The 21,358-nt window shown below is 39.6% G+C and overlaps 1 protein-coding gene across 4 annotated transcripts in view; it reads left to right on the forward strand.

The window, feature by feature from the left end:
* Window positions 1–21,358, forward strand: part of Luzp2 (leucine zipper protein 2) — a 380,429-nt gene that overhangs the window by 214,248 nt on the left and 144,823 nt on the right. For all 4 annotated transcript variants that reach the window (XM_036191543.1, XM_036191553.1, XM_036191538.1 and 1 more), the window contains exon 5: window positions 5,086–5,148. In XM_036191543.1, coding sequence (XP_036047436.1) covers window positions 5,086–5,148 — 63 coding nt within the window. The remainder of the gene's footprint in view (window positions 1–5,085; window positions 5,149–21,358) is intronic.

The raw sequence follows: 21,358 nt of genomic DNA on the forward strand, positions 1-21,358 counted from the left end.
TTTTCATTGAAAGTACATATTTTTAATACAATATATTCTCACAATGGTTTTCCCTCCCCCAACCTGTCCCAGATCTTTCCCACTTCCCCACCATTCGAATCTATAACCTTTTTTTCTCTGTCATTCATTGGGATCCAGAGGCATCCAGAAAAATAACAAAAATATAATTAGATAAAATATAAACAAACAATCCGGAATAGGACAATAACACAAATAAAAACAGAAGCAAAAGAGCCATAAATCTCAAGAAACACATATAGACACATGCACGTGCAGAAATCACATAAAAACACAAAACTAAAAACTATAATATATACCCAAAGGACCTGTAAGGTTCAAAACAAGAAAACAACAAAAGCCCTGACAAAGTGTCACTGAGTTCATGTTGTGTTGGTCATCTACTGGTGGGCATTGGGCCTAACCTTCTGGGTGGTTTGCATATGCAGTGAGACTGTTGAAGGAAATTAAGTTTTCATTTGTAAGTGGTTATCAACTGGAGATAGCTTCTGGGTTAAGGATGTCCACTTCCCCTCTTAGCACTAGGACCCCATCTGGCCAACACCTGTGCAGGTCCTATGCATGCTGTCACCATCTCTGTAACTTCATATTTGCACTGTCCTGCTGTCATCTTTTAGGAGGCCTTATTTCCTTGGTGTCCTCCACCCCTTCCAGCTCTTAAAATCTTTCTGCCTCCTTCAGAGGCTTTCCTGAGCCCTGAAAAGGGGAAAATGATGGAGACATCCCATTTACAATGGTCTCTCTACACTTGCCCAGCAGTGGGTCTCTGCACTCATTCACATCTACTTTACAGAGAAGCTTCTTTGATGATGGCAGAGGATGACACCTATCTGAGTAGAGCAGAATGTTGTTAGGAGACATTGTATTGCTATGTTCCTTCAGCATAACAGTAGTATTTTGTTTTCCCCTAAGGTCTCTGGCCTATCTAGTCTCAGGTTCGTGGCCACACAAGCAGTGTCAGACGTGGGTTCTATTTCGTGAAGTGGGACCTTAAATCCAATCAGGTATTGGTTGGTTAGTCCCAAAGGGACTAACACTAGCACACCTTGCAGGGGGGTCATCATTGTATATCTAAGGTTTTGTAGCTAGATTAGTATTTACCTTTCTCCTTTGGAAGTGTGCAGAGTACCTTCAAGAGCCATGAACACTGGTCAGTAGGGATGAAGGCTTTATGTGGGCACCAGTTTGACTTCTCCATGTTTAATGATTTATGTAGGTGTTGTATTCAGCAACAGACCTAACCATCAGTTTGTGGAGAGCAACCAATAGCCTTGGCAATAGCCTGGGTTGTTTGGGAGTTTCCATGGAGCCCTTTGGCCAGGAATTATATAAGATGTCACCCATTCCTGGAACTGGAGGCTTCATTTGGAGATGAGAGATGTTCAGTTGGGGTGCCATCTCCCCCACTATTTGGTCATTCCACTTAGATCACCTTCATGTGTGTTTTAGAAAGCTTTTGTTATGTTAGATTCCTGTATTACCCTTCAAATGGCCCTCAGTTTTTGCTGGACCTCACACTATCCTTCCCTCACTGAGCTCCTTCGTCTTCCTTCCTGTTTGCTCCTATTTTTCCAGTAACCACTCTCCCCAAAATCCTTCCATAACTGTCTATTATATATGACCTTTCTAAGGTAACCCAACCCTCACCCCACCCCTGACATGCCACTTCCTAACTCTATACCTAACCTTTGTAATGATATGGATTGTAACCTGCTTAAAGACTTAGCAGCTAATATCCACATGTAAGTAAATATATACCATGTTTTCATTTGGGGTCTGGGTTGCCTAATGGAGATGATTTTTTTTCTTACTCCATCCATTTACCAGAGGAATTCATGATTTCATTTTTTAACAGTTGAGTGATATACTATTGTATAAATGTACCACATTTTCTTTATCAATTCTTCCACCAATGGACATCTAGGCAGTTTCTAATTTCTGGCTATTATGAATAGAGAAGAAATGAACACTGGTGAACTAGTGTCTCTGTAGTAGGATGTAGAGTCCTTTGAGAGTATTCCCAAGAGTGGTATAGCCCACCTTAAGGAAGATCAATTCCCATCTTCCTGAGCAACCTCTCTACTGATTTCCATAATGGGTGTCCAAGTTTACACTCCCAATGTCTGTTCCTTACACCACACTTTGCCATCATTAGCTGTCATTTGTTTTATTGACCTTGGCCATTCTGACTGGTGCAAGATAAAATCTTAAAATAATTTTGATTTTCATTTCCCTGATGACTAAGGAGTTAAATATTTCTGTAAGTACTTTGTAGCCATTAGTGTTTCATTTCTCCTTCAGTCATTCAACTCTTGGGGTAGTACAACCCACCTTCAGGTCGGTTTGTCCCTTCTCAATAAAACCTCTCTGGAAATTCCCTTACAGACAGGCTTCTAGGTGTTTTCCCTGGGTCACCTAAATCTAGTCAAGCTGAAAATGAAGATTAACCATCCCAGAAAGCATGTCAAAAAAATGAAATCCATACATCAAAGAGCTTTCCTCATTCCCATGTTCCCTGAAGCCGTGTCACAGAAGCCCATGCAAGTATCCCAGTGTTCATAAATAGACCAATAAAGAAAATGTGGGACAAACACACAATGCTTTTCATCTTTCAAGTGAGTAAAGTATTATCATTCATGAAAACATGGGAGGAGCAAATTGATAAACCTCAAACAGAACAGTTTGGTAATTTTCTTTTTACATAAATATTCTACACTAAACATTGAACAGATTTGTATGTTGAACATTTCTACTGCTGTAAATCATTCACTAATTATTTTGCCTTTAATATTTCTGTAGTAATTAAAGTTGTGAGAAGAAAGAGAGGTTCTTATAATTGTCTTGCCCTCGTTCTGATGGGGAATTGGATTTGAGTCTACAAATTTATTAACTATTTTATATTTAAAGAGAAGATATCTTTTTTATAGTGACGTTGATTGAATTTTGAATTGTGACTTTTTTATTCCATGAAAGATTTTACATTTCTCATAAAAAATTGTCACAGTAAGTGAATTTTTTCCTAGTCCAAAATAAAATTCTATTAAACACAATAATAAATTTGTTTATTCAATTATAAAATGCAAAAGAAAACATATTTCTGAAAATTTGTATTATATGAGTAGTAGATCCTCCTTAATATAATCATGTTCCAACACACTTTTTATAAAGACAGGAAGATTTTCTTTATCTCTGCATGTATGTTGCATTGGGAAATCATTCAGCTTTGGGTTTGCCCCCTGCCAAAGCCTGGCAGACAGCAGGGATAACAAACTAGCAGGTGTGACCATGATAATTAAAGATATTAATGGTGTTTGGATGCATTTAATGACTCCTGTTAACTTTTATGGCTTGACTTGTCCTGGATGAGTCATAATTCTAAAACAAGACGCCTCCAAGCTTTTCTTCTCATCAAGCATAAAGAATCACTCTTCCTCCATTATTTGCTCATAGCAAATACTTGGTATTTTTGTCTATGGAAACCATTATTGAAGTAAATACTAGGAATACTTATTTCTGTGGGGAAATTAAATCCTGCTGGGATTCTAAGCCAGTGATCTCAAAATGCTAAATTTTTCAATATTCTAAATATGTTTGAGTTTCATATTCTCAAGATTTTATGGCTGTATGGAGTATTTAAAGAATTACAGGCCTGATACTGAAATCTATTTCAGTATAATCCTAATAAATGTGAATTTTAGCAATGCAAATGTATTGAATAGTATCAATAAATGAAGGGTTGGCATCAGTGAAGATTATTATGAAACTAAGATTGCTTCAACTATTTCATGATTTAAAGTTTTTGTTGCCAACAAAATACTTACATATAGAACTAACTATGAAATATATCCGTCAGAAGTCATGCCCTGGTTTCACAGACATATAAGTTTTAAATAGGATCATGCCCTTCCAGGTAATTATTTTGTTTTACCCATAGTCTTGAATTCTCTATCTAATGGTGCAATGAGTGTGATTAGTGATATTTCCTTGACATAAGCATCCCCATAGTTCAAATTTACCTTGAGAATTAATGACCAAAACAATAGACCTGGTAGTTCTTAAGCATTTCCTGTTCTATATATGTCATTACTACCAAATGAAGCTGTTATATTCACGATTGTCTTAAGGACAGGGCACTTTCAGGTAATGTAAGGATCCAGCAGCTCTTATGGGAAGCAACAATCAGGAGTCAGATGCTATGCATCTTCTAGAAAGTAGTATAGCTGTTATAGCTCTTAAAGACATTAGAGACTCCATTTGGAATCATTCTTATACTTCTCTGCCTCAGATATCTGCATATGCTGGCTTCATTCCATCTCTCTGAAATCTGCTGTTCTCGTCTTGCTAATCATCTTAGTATATCATTTGACTTACCACATCCTAAATGGTAGTCAACAACATCTTCTACCCACCTGAGCTACAGAGCAGCTGGCTCTCTCTGGGTGCATTAGTTGAAACAGCATAGAAAAGACATAGATTGCTGTTGTATTTTGGAGTCAAAATCTGGGGTAACTTGTACTGGGTTGTGGATTTCTCATGCATACTACCTGAGAAATAGTGATAATGGAAGCTACCATGAAAGGGTGGCTGTAGATGGTAGAGCTGATCACTGTCCTTGTGCCTCTTTTTGTAGGAGCCCATATTACTTAATTCACTGTATTTGGAGTTATAGCAGTTACTGTGATCTTCATCACCTTGATTAATTTTTTTTGCTTTCAGTAACTCAAATTTGATTAGTGCCATAATTAATTAAAAAACAAATGTAGATTAATTGATATTAAATAAAATGAACATGAATATATTTCACTAATATAAATTATTATTATGTTTTTGAGAACCTACACAAATTTTAATATAATGAACACTATTTTCATAATAATATATATAATGAACAAATTGAACAAAGATCAAGGAAATTAGGGTTTTGATTAATGAATGCTTTTAATACTTTCTTTTTCAATATTTACATTTAAAACTATAATAATTTCAGTATACCTCAAAATGATATAAAGTAAAAAAAAATGGTAATATATTGAGAATGTGTATCCATAATATTCTATTTGTTTTCAGATTAATTTTTTGAAGACTGAAGTGGAAAGAAAGAGCAAAATGATCCGTGACTTACAGAATGAGGTAATTTTCATGTTACAGAAAAATTGTACTCATTGAAGAATACACAAAAGTGCACATAGTATTTACCAGAAGTTTGGAGAACTTTAATGCTGTTGAGCTTCAGTAGCATAATAATGAGGAAAAAACGACAGTAAGCATTACTATCTCAGAGCTGCAACGAATGTTGGAAATGCAAAGGATTTCATTTCTTTGATTTTTACTTTTCAAGATAATTGGAAACTACCTCTATGTGTGAATATTAAATCTGATTTTCTTTAAATTTGTCATTCTCTACATGCAGAGAAGTCCCTGCTATAGGTTATCATCTGATGTTTCTACAATGATAAGAAAGGATACATGTAGATACATTTTAAACAAGCAGGTTTAAGTTTCTTAAAAGCATGGGGAGGGGCTTGGACTTGCCTCCAAGCTGGATGTGCCTCCCCAGGGAAGCCTTGCCTTCTTGTTGGAGAGAGTAGGGGATGGGTTGGTAGGAGGGTCTGAGGGGCTGGAGGAGGAAAGAGGGGAATCTTTGATTGGTATGTAAAATATATGAAAAAATTTTCTTAATAAAAAAGAGTAAAATGATAAGGCATATAAAAACGGAGCCTATGGATGAAGCAACAAAAGAACTAAAGCCAACGAACACAGTTGTACAGAAAACTCTAGTAAATTAAAAAGAAAACCCATTTCAGTTCAGCTCTGTAAATATGTGGCTGTAAATCTCTCTAAGGTAATCATTCCATCTTCTTGCCTCAGTGAACACAGTGCAGTGGAGGGGATAAGGTATTTCATAATGTAATGGAGTGCTTCAGGTCACTATTCCTAATGGATCCCCACACTGCCCATAGATGAATAGGGGTAAGTTTTGCCTCACACACACCCTGAGTCCAAGATGTGCTTGGGATATTTTATTAATATTTCCTCACAACGTTCTAACTTTATTCCTGGTGACTTGCCTTTCTTGAGATGACTTTCAAGCAGACCATTATTATGCACAACTTTGTACCTAACATTTAAAGCATACTATGAATCATCCACATAAATCCCCAGAGCTACTGAGGAGAAAGTACCAGTGACCAAGCAGCTCAGCATGGCAGAACTTAGCTGTCTCAAAGATCTGGAGGCAACATGTCAGAAATAAAATCAGTGTAGCTCAGCTCTGTCTGAAGGTTTGGGACATTGTCCCTCCCTTTTTCCTCCTAGCATTTGCTGGCTTGGGGGAGTACCACGCTCTGACTTAGGGGAGGACCACTCCAATTCCCATTTGTGTCTTCATGGGGACTCGCCTCTGTGTCTAAGGTCATAATATGCCATCTCTTTTCCGTATTAAAAAAAAAAATCTATTACTAACTTTAGTACCCACTCTACTCTGTTATGACATTGTTTTGTTGTGATTACATGTGCAAAAATCCAAGTTCTAAATCAGTTCACATTCTGAGTTTCCAAGTAGATGTGAATACCGAATGCAAACCATTCTACTAGTTTTGGTATTTTGGTGGACTGACACAAGTATCTTAGCAATTTTCAATAGTAAGGATCATAAATATTATTGACTGTAAGTCTGGGTGTCTTTGGGGAGGAATAAGGAATTTGAACTTAGAGGTGTCCGCCAAACAACAGGAAAAAATGCTTTATTTCTTGTGGGTAAAATGATTTTTAGTTACTTGTTCATGTAAAAAAAATTGGTTAATTTTGGTGGTGTGTTGTTTCCGGGTGCAATTTCAAGCAAGCAAACTAACAAAGAATGCATTTTACTCTCTGAATCAGGGCTGAAAGTGTCTATTGTAAAGTTGATGTGATTGAAATGGCCAAAATGTAATAGACTGAAAAGTAAATATGAGAACTGCCTCTATCATATACAACCATTAAAAGGAACTGTCCATTTAGCAAGGGCATAGTGTTTTGACTTGGCATTTTAGAGGTAAGGCTCTCTCATTGTAGAGATACTCATTCCCTCGGGGCAGTTTACAGTCTGCCTTAGACATCCCTTTTTTCACGTTATGATCAACTAACTCTACTGTGAGTTACTACTGAAAATACTGGTAAGATACTTACACTCGTGGAATCTTAGAATATTTCAAATTGGGAGTTCATCTGTGTTCACAGCCAAATTTGCACCATTTTTTCTTATCTGATGGAGGAGTGTGCCTATATTCTTCATAGAAAAGTAAATGTGAATTCTTGGTTTTGTGGCATTTGTTAAAGTCACTTTACCATTCATATACTTGGAATTGTTGACATTTTGGAACATATGAAAGCAATACCTGTTAGAGACACTTGGAACTTGTTAAGCCCCCAATAAAATTAAGCAAGTACAATCATCATTGTTATTAGGTTTTGAGGTAATTACCTCAAATAATTTTGTAAGCAATCAAAACTCCATAAATAAAAACACAAAGTATACTTGGCCTCTACCCTGTATTCACAGACATCATCCATATCTTCATGAGTCTTTCTGTAAAGCAAACGAAAGTCCCAGTCATCCAATTCACATCCCCCATCACAGAAACAGGGACTAATGAGAACACCCTTGGCTTGCTCTACCACTAATCTCCAGAGATCATTCTAAATTACTGACATGCCTACAGCAATCATTGCAGCCAGGGAAATGGGTAGTTTAGTAAGTCATGTCTTCTTCACATAGCTGTCCTTAGGTTGTATAGGGTTCATTCAACAGAAACCAAATAGATTTCCCTTGAGAAAGGAGGGTTCACTAAAGAAGATACCAGAATGATTAATATATATATATCTTGGAAAACACTGACACTTCTATTGCCTCCTGCCTTCCAAATGCTTTCCTATGGTAAAATCCAGACCATAGAGTGTAAATCATAGTTTAGTAATTTGTGATAGCAAAGTGTAGCAGAATCCACTGAAGTACTATGTCTTTACTAGCACTGCTCCCTCATCTAGACTTCCTTCTCATTCTATATTACGAGTCTGCACTCTTCCTGTTGTTTATTTCTTTCGTCTATTTGTCATCTCCACATCAATGGTGGCAGAAAACATCTTCTGACATGGCACTAGACAAACAGTCCCCTGCACCTCTGTGTCTTGAGAGAGATGGAGAGCAGCTTTCATTTCAGCCTGCCAGGTTTCCTCACTCCCTTGCATGTGCTTCCCATCTCCCCAGCTCTGGGCATCCCAGCACCAGTGCCATCGCCGCTCTATGGGCTCACACAGCTTTTGTATATCAGCTTGTCACAGTTCTACTCTCTTAGTAGAACCTCACTTAGTCTTTATTCAAGCACACGGACTGAATCCAGGAGAGTTAAGAAGTTACAGATTACTAGAGATTTTAGAAAAGGACACACATGAGAAATTTCAGAAAATCTAAGAAGGAAAAAGGAGTGTTTGTCACACGACAGGACGGATGAATGGACTCCATGGGCTAAATATTAGAGGGAGAAGCTAAAAGATACAAAATATACAACTATTTCAGAGCACCCGTAGTGAAAAGCAGTGACCCCAAAAGGTTATTATTTCAGTATCACAAAAATCATTCCTCTGTACTATACCTAAATAAAATCTATGAAGCTCCCATTTAAGACAATGTGCAGCCTCATAAAATTCATGCATATCAGAATCCTCCCATCTCACTGTTTGACCCTTTGTAGTAGTTAACGTTTCTGGCTTGGATTATGTAGCCATTGATCTATTTGCTCATTCTCATTCTACACTTTGCAGGAGTAGAGGACACATTGCATAAAAGCCACATATTAATATATATTAAGTCTGTAGTGCATTTATATTAACAATAAAAATATTGATTATTTTCCAAAGTACAAGAATGAAGACTAATTTTTCAGCATAATATCCTGCATGCATTGTCTGTACCATATTAGACATTTGATAAATATTTATTGAGTAATGATAAATATTCCTTTACTATGCTGTATTTTTATAATTTGAGTGGAATGAGCCACTTTCAAGATCTCATAGTAATGAAATTATGAGGATTATATCTTTCCACATTTCTCAAATGCATTTATGTGGCATACCAATACACATACAAGTAGATAAATAATGAAATAAATTTCAAATATGTGGAGTAGCTTGAAATCATAGATAATCAGCAAAACTCATGTTAATCAGTGCTACTAAAATTTACTCCTGTCTTTTTTTATATCAAAGAGAGACAACTCTTACATTCAGTTAGTGATACACTACACTGAAAAAGCAAAAAATATAAAAAAGAAAAACAAGAAGTAAAAATAAAGAATGGAAGAGAGGGAAGGAGGAAGTAAAGCAGGAAACGTGGCAGAGGAAAGCTTGGTGTGAATTGAGGTTCCAAAAAGTGGATTGCTCTGGAGATTTACTTTTATTTTTGTAGTGTGTGTATGTGTGTGGGGTGTGTGTGTGTGTGCGTGTGTGTGTGTGCGGTGTATGTGTGTGGTGTGTGTGTGGTGTGTGTGTGGTGTGTGTGTGTGTGTATGTGTGTGTGGGTATGTGTGTGTGTGTGGTGTGTGTGGTGTGTGTGTGTGTGTGTGTGTGTGTGTGTGGTATATGTGGGTGGGGTGTATGTGTGTGTGTGTATGTGTGTGTGTGTGTGTGTGTGTGTGGTGTGTGTGTGTGTATGTGTGTGTGGTGTGTATGTGTGTGGTGTGTGTGTGTGGGTGTGGTGTGTGTGTGTGTGTGGGTATGTGTGTGGGTGTGGTGTGTGTGTGTGTGGTGTGTGTGGGTGGGGTGTATGTGTGTGTGTGTATGTGTGTGTGTGTGAGTGTGTGTGGTGTGTGTGTGGGGGTGTATGTGTGTGTGTGTGTATGTGTGTGTGGTGTGTGTTTGTGTGGTGTGTGTGGTGTGTATGTATGTGTGTGTGTGTGGTGTGTGTGTGTGTGTATGTTTGTGTGTGGTGTGTGTGTGTGTGTGTATGTGTGTGTGGGGGGATGTGTGTGGTATGTGTGTGGGGGGGGTGGGGTGTGTGAGTGTGTGTGTGGTGTGTGTGTGTGTGTGTGGTGTGTGTGGTGTGTGTGTGTGTATGTGTGTGTGGGTATGTGTGTGGGTGTGGTGTGTGTGTGTGGTGTGTGTGTGTGTGTGGGTGTGGTATATGTGGGTGGGGTTTGTGTGTGTGTATGTGTGTGTGTGTGTATGTGTGTGTGGTGTGTGTGTGTGGTGTGTGTGGTGTGTGTGTGTGTGGTGTGTGTGTATGTGTGTGTGTGTGGTGTGTGTGTGTGTGTATGTGGGGTGTGTGTGTGTGGTATGTGTGTGTGTGTGTATGTGGGGTGTGTGTGTGTGGTATGTGTGTGTTTGTGTGTGTGGGGTGTGTGTGTGTGTGGTGTGTGTGTGTGGTGTGTGTATGTGTGTGTGGGTGCGTGTGTGGGTGTGGTGTGTGTGGGGGGGTGTATGTGTCTGTGTGGTGTGTGTGTGTGTGTGTGTGTGTGTGTGTGTGTGTGTGTGTGAAATGAATGCAGGTTCCCGTGCAGGCCATAGGTGATTGTGAGCCCCTCACTGTGGGTGCTAGGAAAAGAATTCAGATGATGCATTCTCTATTTACTAAGCAACATCTCCAAGTCAGGAGAGAATTTTGCCAACGTCAGTACTCAGTCGCTTTCACCTGTGAATTTCATTAGCAACATAAGGGATTTGATTTTGAAATCCTCATGATTCCTTAAATTTCAGCTGTAAGAGTCAGTAACTTTAGACATTTAGTTTATAGAAACAAGAATATGTAACTCAGTTGGTGATCTCTGAGTGGTAAACAAACTCAGTGTGAATTCCCGAGTGGCCATGGGTCTAAGGAGCAGTGGTCTAGATTACTCTAAATGGTGTTTGGATTTACTTGAAGCTTTTCTGAACATTCAAGAAGTGCTTGTGTTTCTTTGTACTCATAAAATAAAGGTCAACATTACCCACCCTGTCCTTCATAGATGTCTTAGAAAAGTGAACCATCTGCACTTATCATGGGTATCAGCCAAGCCACTTCCATGATTTCATCATTTCACATATATTTATGGTACTAAGGTATTAATTATTTTTTTACAAATCTGCACAGGTTTCTGATTTATCTCCAGTCAGTACACAAAACTGAAAATGTTTTTAGACAATTACTTAGAAGCGTAACTTCTATGTTCCGTCTTCAAGATAGTGTGAACTATCAGTACTTGGAAGGGGAAAAAGGTCTGAACTTAGGAATAAGAAGGCATAGTAGTTCTATCTATGTATCGTCTATCTGTCTATCTATATCACTCTATCTGTCTTTCTGTATCTATCATCTATCTGTGTAACATTTTTCACCATCTACCATCCTAATTGTTTATACTCTAATATATCTATTTCAGTTTCAGTATTTAAATGTTACTTAAACAGAGACACAAATGCCAGACACACAGTTCTTTTGAGGGTAAAATTGTACAGTTATAAGGACAACTACCATTGTTCCCTTCCTTTTTCTTTCCTAATTAATGAAAATGTAATTGTATAGATTTATACTTATTAGTATATTCTTCAATTAAAACTTGCCTAGTAATACACACATTTGTCTGAAACATGGCCCAAAACAGAATGCCACAGTTAGCTTTAAAAATGTTTATTCATGTAATACTTGAGAATTTTAAGATGATAAGATTATCTTGGATGACACTGAAAGTGATTCAAATTACTCTCAAAAGTCTTTATGATAAAGAAACAGAGGACCTGAAAGATAAACTCCACAGATAAAGGCACCTTCATTTCTGATGATGGAGTTCTCTCTGTAGACCCACAATAGAAATGCAAGGGAAGAATGCTGAAAGGGAAGAAAGAGTTGTTCCCTGACCCACACAAGTGAGTCACTGCGTGTGAGCATCCCTTGCACATACACACATACAAAATGAGCAGAGTAGGGTAAGAGTGTGAGAGAGGAGAGAGAGAGAGAGAGAGAGAGAGAGAGAGAGAGAGAGAGAGATCTGACTCATGCACGTGGTATGAAGAGGAAGCAAGAGAGGTTGGGAGATTGGAAGACAGAAAAACTTGAGCTAGAGCCAAGGACTGCCAACAGCACAAGAAGATGAAAGAGGCAAGGGTCAAGTCTACCTTGAAGCTCACCTCCTTGGAAGAGGCAAGGGACAGATTCACTCTGGGATCTCTGGCGGGATCTTAAACTCTGTGATTTTGCCCAAATGATTTCTAAATTTTGTCTTGTTTCTTTCTAGGACCATATAACACATTTTTATTGTTACCCTACTATCTTCAGTGTTCTATTGCTGTGAAGAGACACCATGACCAAAGCAACTCTTATAAAACAAAGCATTTAATTGGGGATTGCTTACAGTTGCAGAGGTTTAGTCCATTGTCATCTCAGTGGGGAGCATGGCCACATGCAGGCAGATAAGCTGCTGGAGAAGTGGCTGGGAGTTACACCCAGATCTGTAGGCTACAGGAAGGAAGAGCTAGACAGGGAGCCTGGCTGGGCCTTTTGAAACCCCAGTTGGTACCAGGAAGCCAAGTATTGCTGTAATGGCCTGACCATGCTTCTAGTTGCAGAATGTGGACTTTGAGATTTTGGATTAGGAAAGTAATTGAATATTTTGATGGGTACTTAATAAGCCATATTAGACTGAACATAGAAGATAGTGATGCTGAGAGTGATATAGATAATGGTGGCCCAGCTCAGGGTATTTCAGAGGAGAAGAATATTAGTAGGTGTCATAGAGACCACCCTTGTGATATTTTGGCTTTCTGCCCTTGTCCTAAAAATCTGTCTGAGGCTAAATTAAAGAGTTTTGGATTAATAGCATCAGCAAAGGCGATTTCAAGACAGCCTGGTATTGACTGTGTCATGTGGTTATTAGTGGTCACTCTTATACATATCCATAATGAAAAGGAGCAAGGTGAGCAAGGAAAAATACAAAATGTACAATTGGAGGAGAAAGGGAGCATAAGCAGATGTAATAAGCTAAACCCAGTGCTCAAGAAGATAAAAGGTTTAAAGAAAAGCCTGATGCTAAAGTGAATAAAGGGAATGGTGACTTCAGGGCAAGACCCCACCCAGCTAAGCTTCCAACTTGTGAAAAGAAATTAAAGTGAAAAGGGATAAAAGAAAAGCTTATGCAGTAGAAGATACCATAGAAAACCGAAAGCTGATAAAAATGTATTTGAATGAGCGGGCCATCTTCCAGCCCCAGCAAGCAGAAGAACCTGACAGCTTCGGCCTTACGGTTCTGGCTTTAGAGTCAAGGATACAAGACAGTGGTTGTGGAAACTTCCTTCATGTCTAAGGAAAGCCACTGAGGCCAGGCCAGGGATGTCCCTACATAGGGACTCAGAGAGGCCATTGTGTGAAGCTATAAAAGTGAAGTCTGGATTTTGTTGGAGACCCCAAGATTTACTTGGGATACTTGCCAGGGGAAGCTGCTGACAGTGAGTGGAACCAGCCCAAGAGAAAGAGGTATGTTGAGGTCAAAGCTGAAAGGAGTTGGAGATCTGAAGAGCATTTTGACATCAGACATGGAGATGCAGAATTGGAGTTTGCCCAGCTGGTTTTCAGTCTTGCTTTGGTCCAGTATGTCTTCAATATGCTCCCTTTCCTCCCTTTTGTAGTGGTAGTTCACATTCTGTGCCATTGTATGTTGGAAGTATGTGATCTTCTATTTGATTTTGATTTTACAAGGTGTTGCAGTTAAGATTGCCTTGAATCTCAGAAAAGACTTTGAACTTTGGACTTTTATTTTTGTTTGCTTGTTTTGTTTTTAACATAATTTCTTTGTTGAATCTTTGGGAATTTCACATCATGCACTTCAATTTCACTCATCTCCCAGTCCCTCCATATCCTTGAGTCCTCACCCCCAAAAGAAAATTCAAAACAAAACAAGTAAACAAAGAAAAACAAATAAAAAATAAACAAACAAAAAACCTTTTAGCTCCTCCATCTTTCCTGCCTCTCCAACACCTCTTCATTTGGCCATGAGTGAGGGAGAACTGACCTTGATGGCATGAGCATGCGGGAGCTAGCTCCAAACCTCACCTGAGTGGGGCAGCCCCAGTGGCCTGAACTGACCAGTTTAAATACCAACCATGCCCATAGCCAGGCCAGGGGGTGGCCCACCCTAACATCTACCCCATCTAGGACCTTCTGGAGTTCATAAAGGGACTGGTCCTATGGAATGATAACTGTAGGATCTCGTGACTTTGGGTCTCCATGATTTACGGTGGCTGCAGGATATCCTAGAGGAGTTTCATTGAGGATCCAGTGATGATGGTGTACCAGAAATCAGAGGCCTTGAGCCAGACCAATGACTCATTGCAGTGAACAAGTAAAGCTTATTGGACAAAAGGATATACTGTGTGACACACTACAGCTCTCAGCCATCAGGACAAAGTTTAGACTTTTAAACAGTATTGAGACTGTGATAGACTATGGGGATTTTTGAAGTTGGACTGTGTATTTTTGATTAAGATATGGCTACAAGCCTGTGAGGCTAATGAGTGGAATGTGGTGGTTTGAATAAGAATTCCCCCCACCATGGCTCATATATTTGAATGCTTGGTCATCAGGAAATGATACTATTTGAGAGGAATAAAGAGGTGTGGCCTTGTTTAAGAAAGTGTGTTGCCGGGCAGTGGTGGTGCACGCCTTTAATCCCCAGCACTCGGGAGGCAGAGGCAGGTGGATCTCTGTGAGTTCGAGGCCAGTCTGGTCTACAGAGTGAGAACAAGGAAAGGCACAAAGCTACACAGAGAAACCCTATCTCGAAAACAAACAAACAAAAACAAAAAAGAAAGTGTGTCACTGGGGTGGGCTTTGGTGTTTCCAAAGCCCACATGAGGCCCAGTGTTTTGCTCTTTCTTCCTGCTGCTTGTGGTTCTTGATGTAGAACTCTCAGCTCCTTCTCTGGTACCATGCCTGCCCTCATGCCATCAGGCTCTCTACCCTGATGACAATCCTCTGAAATGATAAGCAAGTTCCAATTAAATGGAACTCCTTTATAAGAGTTGTCATGGCCGTGGTGTCTCTTCACAGCAATAGAACAGTGACTAAGGCACCAGTTTTGGTTATTTTGTAAGTAGCAGCAGAAAAATCACTAGGTAGGGATGGGATTGACATAATAAACAAACTGTTGTTAGTGTGAATAATTTAAGTGTGCTATATGGTGCCGACACATCATGTTTCCTGAGGAGTCTATTCCAATTCACCCCCGTTAGACAGGACAAGGGCAGGAAAGAGAAATGATTGTGTCTAGAATGAACTTGGGGAATGAATGGTCATATCTAGCTTGCTTCCATGGCCATAGAGGAGTTGTTCATAGAGGAATTTGTGGCTTAGGCCTATTCGTCACTCAAAAAGCTCAAGCCAATGTGAGTATGAACTCACCACAGCCAGTGTTCCCTGACCAGCACTGGGGAAGCTCCACTGAGTTTTCCTATTCTTCGAGAATTGCTTATTCCCTGTATGCTGCTCACAAAACCATGGCATGGCACTTTCTTTGGCTTGTAAGTTTTATGAGCTCCCTGAGTCTCCTGAGCTTTCTCCTCGGGAGAGACTTTCTTCAGTATGGAACAAAGAGCCACAAAACAATGGCTCATTCTGTGTACTGTTATTAATTATGAGACTGAGCTGAAATGCTAGCAAGCATTCCATTTCTTCAGGATAAAACTTCAAGATTTTGGTACAATACACATGTATTTATCACAGTTTTCCAGAGTCTTGAGCACAAACCTATATAAGGAAGAAATGATATGAAAATATTTCCTCAAGCATTCTGCGAAATCTTTGTCTAGTGTGGGGAAAAAAACCACAAAGTCAGTAACTAACATAGTAATAGAATAATGTGTAATAGGGGTCACATACTTTATTCTTTGAACACAGAGACAAAGAATGCTGAACAGTAAATATGCTCATGATTTGTGATAAAATACCCATGTGGTCAATGCTTCCATTCAACTTTCTTCCTCCTCCTTATCCAGAGTCCAGAACCATAGTCCACAGGTCAGTGACACAACAGTCAGGAGGTTCTTCTCACCTCATTCATCAGGAATCAGTGACACACAGTCAGGAGGTTCTTCTGACCTCAGTCAGCAAAGATTAGTGACACACAGTCAGGAGGCCCTTCTGAGCCCAGACATCAGAGATCAGTGACACACAGTCAGGAGGTTCTTCTGAGCTCAGTCATCACAGATCAGTGACACACAGTCAGGAGGCCCTTCTGGCATCAGTCATCAGAGATCAGTGACACACAGTCAGGAGGTTCTTCTGACCTCAGTCAGCAAAGATTAGTGACACACAGTCAGGAGGCCCTTCTGAGCCCAGACATCAGAGATCAGTGACACACAGTCAGGAGGTTCTTCTGAGCTCAGTCATCACAGATCAGTGACACACAGTCAGGAGGCCCTTCTGGCATCAGTCATCAGAGATCAGTGACACACAGTCAGGAGGTTCTTCTGAGCTCAGTCATCAGAGATCAGTGACACACAGTCAGGAGGTTCTTCTGAGTTGTCATCCTACCCTTCTTTGTAAATGCTTCCATTTTTTTTTAACTCAACAAGACACTGAATTACTCTTTCTCTTTGTGTTGCCTCACCTTCTTTTTCTCGCTTTCTTTCAGTTAGAACATTTTTAATTAGTTCATAGTTTGGTTTGTTAATGAGATAATTATAGATTTATTTTAACCTCAAAGAAATTTAAACATGTACTGATGCCTGACTATTTTATCATTGTGAAAATAGGATAAATCTATTCCAATTAGTGTTTCAAAACAATAGTCTATCTTTATTTTTCCCTTACATTTGATAGTTTCAACACACACACACACACACACACACACACACACGCACACACGCACACACGCACACACGCACACACGCACACACACCGGATAGAGGAAATTTCTTCATCAGCCACTAGCCCCTGGGAACCAAAATACTCCTGAAATGCTCCCCTTGTGTGTGTGTGTGTGTGTGTGTGTGTGTGTGTGTGTTGTGTGTGTGTGTGTGTGTGTGTGTGCGCACATGTGTATGTACAAGATACAAAAGACAGAAGTAAAGATAATAAACACTTCCATTTCCACTATTGTTTTTCTATTTCTATTTTTGGAAAGACATCTTATTACATTATATTAGGCATCTAGAACTGATATTCACAGTCTCAAATGAGCGATTTTACAGAAAGGGCATTTTGTGCATGAAGAACTCCTCCCATGTATCCTCACTCCACACCTAGCTCACTGCCTTGTGGAGCAGTACAACTGGACTTCATAAAAACAGATGCAGAACTCTCTTTGTCCGATAATATAAAGTATTTTTAATACCATAGTCCCCAGATAGGTATAAAAATCTGTCATGTTCATTTTATTTTTGCTCTCTATTTTGTTCATAACTTGAGAGTTTTCATCAATTTCCTTATTATAAATATTTATATCTGGTAAAATTCCTTGCTTTATAGCAGAGAAATCTTTGAGGATTTCCTTTCTATTCCCAAGGCAGCAATAATGAATTCCAGGGCACCCCATGCCTGTGTGCTCTTAGCCTTGTTAAATTTCTTTAAGCATCATTTCTCCCATCTTTTATAAGCTTCCATTGACTCTGTCTCACAAAGGTAAAGTGCTGGTGTTTTTCATGTCAAACTCAAACATATTATCCAGCAGTGAGGAAAGAGAATCTCTGATAGGTTTATCACAACAGCAGAGTCTTGTCTGAAGCCACAAAACCAAGTTCATATTCACTGAGAGGACCTTCCTCTGAAACGGCGACAGTGAATGCTGTCATAGGGAGCAAGGCTTCTTGCACAGCATGCAGCTACCCCTAGAAGTGTGCACTCCAGAAAAGTCCAGGGTTTTTCCTTTATTGCTTATTTATATGGTATTTTTGAAATATGTGTTTGTGTATCCACCCATATATTATGTGCATACATGTGCATACACATATGTATCTAATCTCCCGACATTAGATAATACTCACTTGGAATCAGCCCTTGGGGAAACTGTTCAAACTCCCAGAGCTGTGTGAAAATGGAGAATCACCTCTGCTTTTCAATCCTTCCTGTCTCACACTGAATTCCTCCTTGCAGTTATCCACCCTTCCACTCATTCTCTCTTTGAAGTGTGTTGTCATGCTGCCCAGCTCCTCTGAGATCTTCCAAATCTACACTTTAGACTATTTCTACTCTTTGCCATCATATAAACCACCCACTACAGTGGGATCTCTTTCCCAATGCTACCAGGTAGGTCCTGCACCTCCTGATCCTAGAGGCCTCCTGACTTCACCTTTGCAAGACCTTCTGTTCCAGCTACTGGTAGGACAATGGGAAAGGGATAGCCACACCACAAGGCAACAGAGGAGAAGATCAGCAGGAGATGCACTAACCATTGGACAGTATTTGCTCACACAAACAACATAACAATTCAAAGACAAGATGGGCATATTTCAAGGGAACAAAAGCACAGAGCTGAATAACATGAGGAAGTCAACCTAAGATGTGAAAATAGAATTTAACAAAAAACATCACCCAACAAAACTCAAACTGAAATAGTATTGAAAATTACAAACCCAATAAGCCAAGTTAAAACCTCCTGGGAAAACTCACAAATAGAATAAAGCATATGGAAAACAGACCTGGAAGACAAGATAGGTCTGTGTGCGTGTGCATGCGTGAGTGTGTGTGTGTGTGTGTGTGTGTGTGTGTGTGTGTGTGTGTGTAGCCCCTAAGTCTAAGGGGGATGCCTATACAGATACAAACACAAAAATGACAGGACCAGAAAAGAAACTTTACATGACATATTAAAACTTTTGCCCTTTTTGTGGTTTTATGTATCTCACTAAATGCAAGTGTTGGAGACTTACTCCCTGGAGCAGCAGTGTAGGGACCTGAGTTAATGTACTGGTGCTCTCCATAATGAACATTGCATGGCTGTTAGGAAGGAGTTTAAGCTGTAATATCTCTCTCACTGTCCTATTTCTTTTTTCCTTCCCTCCCCCTCCTTTCCTTCTATCTTTCTTTCTTCCTTACTTCCACAAGGGGATTTCACAGCATGGAAAACCTGGAGGGATGGAGTCTACCAACAGGCTCTCCAAACTCTGACATTCTAGAACTCTGGTCTATAAACTTGTTTTTCATCCAGTGAAAGTTTACAGCACCATTAAATGAGGCAAAGTCTCTCTGTCTGCTAAGCATGTATATAAATTTGAAGATGTGAGTGGGCACAGTCAGATACTGGTAGGGATTTCCACCAAAAAAATAAATCAAAAGAAAGAAGAGAGTCCTTAAATTCTTACATATGCCAGTCAACCATTGGGTAAAGGAAATAGGGCCAGAGCTTAGGAGAGGTGACCTTGCCTAAGAAATGGTTTTACTTTTTAATATTTCTTAGAAATAGTGTACCAATTCAGAGGTACTGTGGCCTAATTTAAGATAAGAGAAAAAATAATTGGTTTGCAGTCATTGCGTTCCCTCTAGAAAAATAGCTAAGTCAGATCTCTGTGATAGAGAAAATATTAATCTCCAAGGCACTGCAGTAAGAGAACATCTCCAGAGCTGAACAAGAGCTGGAGGGCAGGCTTTCCACATACAGGCCTATTTGGATGTGAGAGCTATTAGTTATAGGATGCCTGATTCTCAACTGCTTTCAAAAAGTTTTTTCCAGTATGAAAATCGTACTTGAAGAAACAGCTAAGTGAGCAAACAGAGATGAATGTAGTCTAGCTTGGCCATTTTTATTTTCCTCTGCTTCCAATGGAGTGTGAGAAATGACTGTTGTGCCTTGTAGAACCTCTGCGTAAATGAACTGGTGTTTAATGGAGTGTCAGAAATGGCCACCGAGCTAATTTCCTTCTGGAGTGCCAGATGTATTAGCATTCCAACTCTTTCCTCTTTTTAACACCTCACCTGAGCCTGCCACCAGCAGTTCCAAGGATATCAGCTACAAGGAGACATCACATATTTTCTTTTGAGTTGGTGAGTTCTTCAGAGTGTGGGGGAAATACAAGGTGTAAAAATAGCGCAGCAGTTTTTGAAGTGAGGAGGGAGAAAATGGGCAAGGCCAGAGAGGCATCTACAAAGTTAACTAATGGAATTTTCTCAGGAGCCTGCCCTGAGAAGACTCCTCCCAGTGTCCTGGGAAAGACGCTATGTCCAGCATGGGGTTATCTGAGGGAAAAGAATCTATGTACACCATGCTCTTTTGTCCATTTACTTTATTTCTCTAAAACAAAATTCTATGTATACAGCTTCAGTTCCGTCCTCACATACAGCTCCTCTCTGTACCTGCTGGGCCTGCCCTGTCAGAGTCCTAACGAAGCTCCTATGCTTTCAACCTCATCTTCGTCCTCTGTTCCTTCATTCTCCGTCTTTCCTTCCTTGCTTCTTACCCCTGCTCTGAGAAACTCTGCCTTCTTCTCTTCTCCCTGGCCATGCAGCTCTGTCTACCATCTACAGAAATCCTCCTTCCTTCCCTCACCTCCTGCCACAAGGCTCTCTGCCTGCCTCTTGAATTCTGCTCCAGCTCCAGTCCTTACTGCACCTGGTTATGCAAAAAGACCTATTCTCCTGAGTCAATAGCTCTGCAATGCTACTAGGCCTGAAGGAAGGGGATGGTCTGACCTTCATTTTTACAGGAACAAGGCTGTGCATCTCTAGCCCACCTATCTCTTAGGCACTGTATGGGGTGTTACCTAGTGGATCAGCAGTAGGTCTGAGAAGTTTAACTGTTTGCCATATGGCCTGGTAGTATATGGGCACATAAGAATTTCATAGCAGAAGACAGCTGATGTATCAAAAACTGAGTAACACCAAATATTCCTTGATAAATGGCTTCCTGTAGAAAAATGCCTTAACTTGTCTAGGTATAGCTTTAATCTACAGATAAATCTCTATAATATATTCTCATAGCCCACTGCAGTTAGCATTGAGTTTGTAGTTTCTTTCTTGTTTTTTGAGACATACTCTCACTATATATCACAAACAGGCCTGCAAATCCAAAGCCTCCTGCCTCAGCCTCCTTATTGAAAGGATTACAAGCTTGTGTCTTCATGTCTGACTTCACAAGTAGATTTCTGGGAATGAGGCCATTTTAATTATAACCCAATGTATATTTTAAATTAATACTCTTTTCATAGTATAAAAGAAATTAGCTATAATTTTGATAAACATATACTCATGTTTGTGTGTATGTATGTGTTTTATTTATGTGTGTGTGTATGTATGTATGTGGTATATTGGTACATATGTATATGTGGGGTGGTTTAGTGTGTGTGTGCATGTTTGTAGTATATGTATATGTTTTTGGTATTTGTGTGATTTGTGTGTGTATAGTGTATATAT

The sequence above is a fragment of the Onychomys torridus genome, chromosome 1, assembly GCF_903995425.1.
Source record: "Onychomys torridus chromosome 1, mOncTor1.1, whole genome shotgun sequence".
NCBI classification, from domain to species: domain Eukaryota; kingdom Metazoa; phylum Chordata; class Mammalia; order Rodentia; family Cricetidae; genus Onychomys; species Onychomys torridus.